Source organism: Dermacentor variabilis, chromosome 1 (assembly GCF_050947875.1).
Source record: "Dermacentor variabilis isolate Ectoservices chromosome 1, ASM5094787v1, whole genome shotgun sequence".
Taxonomy (NCBI): Eukaryota; Metazoa; Arthropoda; class Arachnida; order Ixodida; family Ixodidae; genus Dermacentor; species Dermacentor variabilis.
In genome coordinates this window covers 99,925,441-99,933,656 of record NC_134568.1, presented here as the reverse complement: position 1 = coordinate 99,933,656, position 8,216 = coordinate 99,925,441, and the positions used below count along the sequence as shown (strand labels likewise).

Below are 8,216 nucleotides of genomic sequence, written 5' to 3'. Positions count from 1 at the left end.
CTATGGATAGTTCATAGGAGACTGAACCCTGAGGAAGCACTAACCAAGGTGCATTTACAAGCAGCAGTGAATTTGGAGTTGAAATTTTGTTTCTACTTGCAGGTAGATCCTGCACTTTTACACAAGGGTCTTGTGAGCAGGGTGCCTCTGAGCATGTTAATCATTCACTGTGCTGATGTGATAATGCATATTGCATTTTAAAGTACTGACATCAGCACATGTTTACGCGATGTTAACAAAAGCTTGCTTTTCCCAACTTTTGTCATGCCTTATATATTGCCATCAGCCTCTGCTAAATTTTTGCATGGCAAAACCAGGGGAATATTTTGAAAGTCATAGGTACCTTCAGAAAGCTAGAGCATACAATGACACCATAGTAACAGTGTTAATTTCTTTGTTGCTTTGCTGTCTTTGAAGTCTGTGCTGACTTCAGCTCATATTAGATGAAATAATGTTGCAGTAATTAATGAAGGGCTTTGGCCAGTCTGGCATTTAGTGCACATTTTCATATTTGCATTGTGTGTGTGCATTCATAGTGTTCTGGTTGATTCTTGCAGAGATGAGCCTGTAACTGTTTCCTTTGTACAAGGCCAGGTACAAGAATGGAATATCAGCTGGCTGAAATTGCACCTTTGTAAAGCATATTTCTGATTAATGTTTGCAAGATATTGCACATTATATTTGTTTTGACAGCAGACAGATGTACATCCGTACAGCTTCACGTGCAGACAAAACAGCATACAGCTGTTCCGTCTGTCTGTGCAGCTGTATGTACCACAGTCACACACGCATGCATGCATCTTGCAGAACACAAGAACTGCAGAAAGTTACATTCTCTTGTGTAACAAGCAAGCAGTTCAAAATTAAAGTGTTCCCTATGCACTTCTCTGTACAATAACACACAAGGGGCAATTCAGCTATTCAGTTCTTACATCTTGAGAACAGTCGTACGTTGCAGCTGCACCTTAGCGCTGCACCAGTAACAGCCGGGGAGCTGTGGTTCATATATAATGAATAGCAAGACATTCTGCTGCTTTAGTGAGAACTCTTTCAGTCCAAAAGTGGGCAGTGAATTCAAACAATTCGGTCAACGAAATTCCATGCCGTATTAGAAATGGCTCTGGGACACAGTACCAGAAAAAAAAGTGCATATCAAAGAAACACAAGTCTCTTTATTTAAAAAAAAAACATTGCATTATTTACAGCTCTGCATTTCAATATAAAATTATGTATATGCACAGCATCAGTACAATCGCTGTTTTCTTTGTTCATGGGCATTGTTTGTGTTTATGTACAAATTCCCTCCACTTGCACAATAAACTGAACAGCATGGCAAGCAATCCTGCTTCATTTTGTACACACCTTTTCAGTGCAAGAGAGAAAATAGCATCTATACTTCTCTGAAAAATAACATCTCTGAGCTTGACTGGAACAGGTCACTTTGTTGTGAACATTGCACGTGCTGTCACGTGTTGCTACTGCTGTACGAGTGTGAGACTACGCAACCATACAAATCTGCTGGTAAAAAAGAGAATGCTGAAAACTTTTTTGTGAGGCTGCACACCCACCATTGCAGTGAAATAAAAATATCAGTGTCACATGCGTTACTGAAGGTTGGACAGTTGCCTCCTTCCACGCTCTTTCTTTTTTTAAACACGGGCCAGCTAGACATGAAGAGTTCCTGGTACTGCTCCCATAATCTATTGCCAGTTTGAACAATTGTGGCTGATGTTGCAATCCTACTGTGTGTGCAATAGGCACTGCAGTAGTGCAGGATGGAAGCAGATTCTAACATCCAACATGTACACCAAGATTCCACACACACACACAAAAAAAAGCCATTTTGAAGCAGATTCTCAAATCAATATGCTTGTTGATGTTAAAATATGCTTCCAAATGAAATGGCTGCCTTTTGCTTTTGGTGGTAACCTTAGCCCATGCTTGGTGTGGTGACACAATTCATTTTGCTTCAACATCTGCAACAGAAATCAATTGCAAGCTACACTGGAATGTTTACTGCAATGGTAATAACACAGACCCTACAAAGATACCATTGCATATCACAATGACTGCTGTATTCTTCTCTAGGAAATCCTGTCTAATGCCATAAAAAGTGTGAAATAGCTGAACATATGTAAAAGCTAAAATACACAACTAAAATCACTCTGCATGATATCACGGTCATGGTTGATGAAATTGCCTTGTTAGGCTTTTCAATTTTTTTTAAACTACACCAGGCCATAACAAATGTTGCACACGAAAGAAGCCACAAAATACACTATAAAAAAGCACAGCAACAAGGAAATGGAATGCCGTAACATACATGTCATAAACGCTTTCTTTGTTATCACATATTATTTATATACAAAGCAATGTGTGGTGACAGCTGCCTTCTGCTGGTGCCAGCACAAGAAGCAACTGCACTTGCTTAGATTAAATTTTCTTAAGTACTCTGACTCCTTGCTGCCTTCCTTTTCAAAGCTTGCATACAAACACAGGCTAAGCATAACACTGGTCAACTCGCCAGCACTAACTGCATTGGTACTTCATAGCAAAAGTTCTGCAGCTTTTGTGCTTATGTCACTTTGAACTGAACTGCCACACAAATGGCATTGCTTCAAAGTCACAACTGCATATTTCCTCAACATCTGTGATAAACCTGCAAACAACCTCCTTTAGGAAGTGGGAGTATGTGAAGTAATGGAAAGTGCCAGGATGAAGGAAATAAGTGTGACAAATTCAGTAAATTGCCACAGTGCATGAGGAGACAATGTGTGCTGCTTCTGTTAGGACTCCCAGGCACTTCACAGTAAATACTATAGTTTTTGAACAAAGCCAGTTTATATTCTCTATGCTGACGTGTACTCTGCTTCCACAGCATTATATGCAGACAGAGGGTTCTACTTGTGAAAATGAGGCATGTAGCACGCACATTCTGGTGTAACAAGGCACATGTGGCAAGGGGATGACATATGCCCTAAATAGCACATAGCTCTGCAAGATGCAAGGCACAAAATGCTTACTGTGTGCCGATGGGATGCACAACATGTTCCTATCCAGAAAGCACAAGGCATCTCATTTGACAAAATCTAAAGAACAACCTCCAGGGGCAACAATCTTGATGCAAGGCTGTGCATCGCCTTGCCATCATGTGCCCACAAAGAACCAAAACTGAGGTTTCGTGCAAGGTTGTTCATCAAGACATTAAACATGTTTGGAAGATATTTGCCAAGACAATGAAAAAGTGTCATCGCAGCAGCCTTCTTTTCTCTCACTGTCACGCAAGAACATTGGCCTCGTTACATTTGGCGAGGCATACACAACATGGCAGATTCTTTGAGAACACCACGGTTTCATGGTCACTAGGCAATATCCTGCTGTTCTTGTTCCACTATAAGACACAGACAGGCCTTGAAGCTCTCATGACGCTCTATCCAGCCAACGTAGCAGCAGGGCAATATGAAGAGCTCCCTCACAGAGAGAGAAGGAGGCCTGAATATAGGATGTGCAATCAGTCCTAAGTGATCACGAGGAAAGCCTGACTGCACGGATGTCCTCATAGCAGTTCTCAACAGCCCGTGGCCGGCCATTTCGGTGGCCACCATTTTCAACAGTCGTTTCACCAGGTTTGGCTGTGCCCTCTCCTGATGTGTTCTGAAAAGAGCAAATAGAAGCGTGTAAGCAGCTAGGCTTATGTGAACCGCACATGCATAACATGCATCCAACACCTTGCAACACTGAGAGTGATTACACACACAAGAAAGTCACCACCACAGTTTAGGTCACAACTGGAGCCCTATTTCAAAACTGCAAGGCCATAAGTACGACTTATCATTGCTGCACTTTAGTAGGAAGGAATCGTGAAAACATGGAGCTGACACAACTTGATACCCTATGGTTGTCCTTGCTGGTAATGGTGCTGGTGCTACAGAGCTTAGGAAGGGGTTCTGTGACACTTTTTAAACATAAATAAACATGCTTAATTGCTAGACAATGCTGTCATGAACATCTAAGCCTCATATTTCATTAAAAAGAATGCCCGCTATTTCCTTCAAATTTATGAAATCCATGCCACTTTTCATGTATATCCTTACACATTTATACACATGCTAGCCATTGGCTGGATTTCTGTAGATGTCATGACTGGGCAGTGTTTCTGGCACAAGCAGCAATGGAAATCTCACTGCTAAGAGGGCAGTGGTATCACATGAAGCCAGAGAATGATACCATTGCACCAATACTATGGCCTACGAGATAGGGCTGCATGTGCATAGGATTGCACCACAATCTTGATGCGATGCCAATACAAATCTCTGCATGATGATGGGCACAGGATGGGGGGCACTGCTCCGCGTGGGCAAATTAGCATATCTTCGAGCACAGGAAAAGGCTGTGAGGATGTGGCACAGGCAGCATTTGATTGCCAATAACTAACTCTGTTCACACAAAGCACATTCAAAAATCTTTTATTGGAAAAGGATCTGTGAGAAAGTGACCTTTAATACCAGGCATATTTCACAACTTTCATGAAAGATGTTGCATGGAACCTTTGAATAAATTTTTAAAAATGAATTTGGCAGTGGTACAGTCAAAACAGAAAAAAGGAGAAGGAGGACTGTTAGTATGTGCAGACAGACCTGGGCTTGCAAATGACTACTGGCATTTTCTCCGCCTAAGTGCCTCCTTTAAATCTGTTGGATGCAGTGCAGATAGCAAATAAAGGCGGGCTTGTCAAGTTAGTACACATAATTTATAGTTTCAAACAAACATTCCTTTAGTGCATCTAGAAACAAATTGCTACTGCTTATGGGCACGTACTTCACTGGCTTTTTGTGAATGTCCTTTTCAGCCATGAAGTAGGTTTCGAAAAACCTTGAATAAGAAAAGTGAAAGAGCCCAAGTACTTCTTTTCATTTTAACTATGTATGTGCTCGGGCACATACTGTCTTAATGATTATTGGGCACTTTCTTTAACTTTCTTGACAGTGCTATATTTGAAGCTTGGGAAAGTTGGTACACCATTTTTATGAGGGACAGTGCAAGAACCTGCAGCAGGCAAGTCAGATAATGACTTAGCAGTGCCATTTCATTGACAAACATGCTCAATCTGAAGGTTTAATTTCCATGGCTGTTTAAATCAATATTTTATTAATAAACATTTTGAGTGCTAGTTGTTTAGAGCACACCTGTAAATTGCAAAGTGGAAGCCCATCATTACTTAAGGCAACTACATTTTCTTTCAAATTCTTGTAACTGCCAGTAGCTGTTAACCAAACCTGGCTGCAAAGATGGAGTTAGCCCATCTGTTACAGGCTACTTCCTTTACCTGTTTCCAATAAAAAAAGAAAAAGCCATTCTTTGCGTGTGTGTATGACCTTGATAATGCAAGTGCCTAAGCTTGTACCATACTGTTTTGCATAATGACATTGTTGCTCTGTATTCAGGTCTCAAATTGCATGTAAATACAATCTGTCATGGTGATACCTGGTGTTCCACTCACTGTCAAAAAGCAGTTGTACATCTATGATTAAGAATACTCTGACTTGCAACATCAAGGTTACCACCAGAGTGCTATATAGCCACTGACGTACTGCTCCACCACTGCCTAATGAGCAATTCCAAGTGTTGGACTGCGGTTTGCATGCACAATTTTAAGAAAGCTCCATTATCTCATATTGCTTTAGCCGGTACCTCTTGGAGAGCCTGTCTCCCAATCAGTTTCGTTTTATATAAGGCAGAGGCTGTTTGCCACAGTCCTCAATAATGCTACATTGCACTCAACTAAAGACAGAGTCAGCACGTAATCACACGACCATGAATTCCTCTTACTGGGCTAGACTGCTCTGCCACATGAAACATGCACATGCGTGGTGAAACATAACCGCCATGCCCACCTGGAGTACAACGCCATCCTTGAGGTAGGTGGGATTCTCGAACGAGACACCAGGAGGCCTTGTCTTGGCCTTCCAGCGTTTCCAGTAGAAAATGCCCAGCACAGCAGCAATCACCAGCACCAGTGCTGTCATCACCAGTATAATAGCTATCTTTCCACCCAGGCTTAAACCCTGTCCAGGTAGAGCTGCAGACAATGTGGGAACAAGCTTTCTGTATTATTTACTGTAAATGCCTTTATACTACTGCTGAATTTTCAAGAAAGTATACCTCCCTACTTGTACAGCCTAACCTCGATACAATGAACACAAATATTAACAAAGTAAATATAAAATGCTCAAATTCTTTTACCGATATCAGTGTGTAAGCTTACAACGAACATCGGATATAACAAAAGTATTTTTTCTATGATGATGATGCATGTGTTTTAATGGCGCAAGGGCCACAGGCATTTTTTGTGTTGGATGCGAGTTCATTGTAACAAGGTTTGACTGCACTAGAAATTTCCGCCAATGGAGTCAGGTATTCTAGTACACAGCACTGAAACATAAATTAAAATTACATTTCTCCCTATGGTGCTCTAATCAATATCCAGTTGACACATTGTCATGTCTTTTGATGAAAAAATAAAGACCTAGCCCATAAAAAAAAAGCAGTTGCAAAGCAGCATCATATGAATAGAATTAACAAAGTACGCAAGGTGTGCAAGAAGGTGCAAGGATGGTCTGATCAACATTACCTTTCCTTCTTGCGCCTCTTTTGTAGGGATGTTCAAAGAGATAAGTTTCCGTGTTGTGTAACACTTGTACATGTGCATTTCTATATGACACTGTCTGGCATGACTATTTCTGTAAAATGTGCTGCTTTGCTACCTTTTGACATCTGACGAAAGACAGTCTCTTCTCAAGACATCATTTATCCACTATTGCCACTTTGGTGTTCTGAATGCTTATGGTAAGCAACAAAAAAAGAAAGTGAAATGAAGGGAAGGGAGCATCTGTGCGCATGTGAAGTAGTTATAGATGCACGCACATTTGCACATTGAGTGACAAGAAAGAAAAAATTGGTGTTATAATGCAGACTTTTTCAGCATCTACAGTAAATTTGTATTGGGGAACTACTGTAAACATAGGGTTTTGGTTTAAACAGTACATGAGTGAAGACAAGTAAATATGCAATCATGTAAAAATTTATGTTTTAAAATGCTATTATATTTATTTATGGACAGCTTTACGTATGCTCTATGTTTCTGTGCTTCATACCATATGTTCAAAAGTCTTGAGCATCAATGTCATCAATTAGGCCACATCATGTGCATCCACTTGGCAACAACAGCAACTTCAAGCATAACTGGCCAGAGTGTTCTGCAGCTTTCAGCAGATTAAAAAATTTGGAGGATGCTTAAACTTCACCTTGAGAGTGGAACACAATAGCATTCAAAGATCCCTGACTGCTTCTCATGCTTGCCGGCTTATGTAAGCGTAATGTTTACTGGGAGACGCTGGCAGTGAATGCTATGCACGAAGGCAAGCTTTGTAGTAGAAATGCGGCCTCTTGCGTGGGCCGCGAATGCGCAGAGCCGAGCGCCATCTGGATGGTGTCGTTGTGAGGAAGTGAGCTCAGCACGCCACTCTTTGAATGGTAGAAATGCTGGAAAAGGGGCTTATGTTTGAGTTTCTGCATAACAGAATTATGTTTTCTCGTATAATCAAATTACAGTCCGCCGCTATCATGTCCGTAGGTTGTGTGTAAGTTGTAATTTATGATTTTTCTGAAGCATTTTACTTTCAGAAATTAAATTAGTTCAGTAACGTCTTCGCACTACACAGAGGGCCTGCGTGGTTCGGTATGCGTGGTTCGGAATGATTTTTCGCCCACAAGACGATCGACGCTGGATGCGTGGCGCCGATGCCGGATATTCTGCAACACGGGGCCCTTAACGCTATCACGTTAAAATGAAATAATTAGCCCTCCAGAACTACAAGCATACCAGTGCTTTTCACATGTGTGACAAGTGACCAACTTACCCGGTGGATGAATGACAACTGGAAGAGTGCTGGCACTCATGCCATAGTGGTTGCCTGCCTTGACCAGGAATTCATAGATGAGACCCTTTTCCATGTCTCGGAACTGGAACGGTGGCTTCAGTGTCTCGTTCTAAAATGACAGAGCTAAGGTTACTGCACTTTCTCACACCTGCTGACAACTTTGCCCTGAAACAATCTATTACAGTGCATGCACGAATGCTGCCTATAGCTGATGTCTCAAATTTTTCCATACAAGACTAAGGACATTTATATCTACTGACTGTTACGGCTGTTGTG

General features: G+C 41.3%; 1 protein-coding gene across 1 annotated transcript in view; it reads right to left on the bottom strand.

Moving 5' to 3' along the window:
• Positions 1-1,152: 1,152 nt before the first annotated feature.
• Positions 1,153-8,216, bottom strand: part of LOC142581758 (Ig-like and fibronectin type-III domain-containing protein 2) — a 98,039-nt gene continuing 90,975 nt past the window's right edge. Inside the window, exons 24-26 of the mRNA XM_075691231.1 lie at positions 7,920-8,049; positions 5,895-6,079; positions 1,153-3,654 (exon numbers count right to left, since the gene is read on the bottom strand). Of these exons, the coding sequence (XP_075547346.1) occupies positions 3,526-3,654; positions 5,895-6,079; positions 7,920-8,049 (444 nt within the window). The 3' untranslated portion in view covers positions 1,153-3,525. The remainder of the gene's footprint in view (positions 3,655-5,894; positions 6,080-7,919; positions 8,050-8,216) is intronic.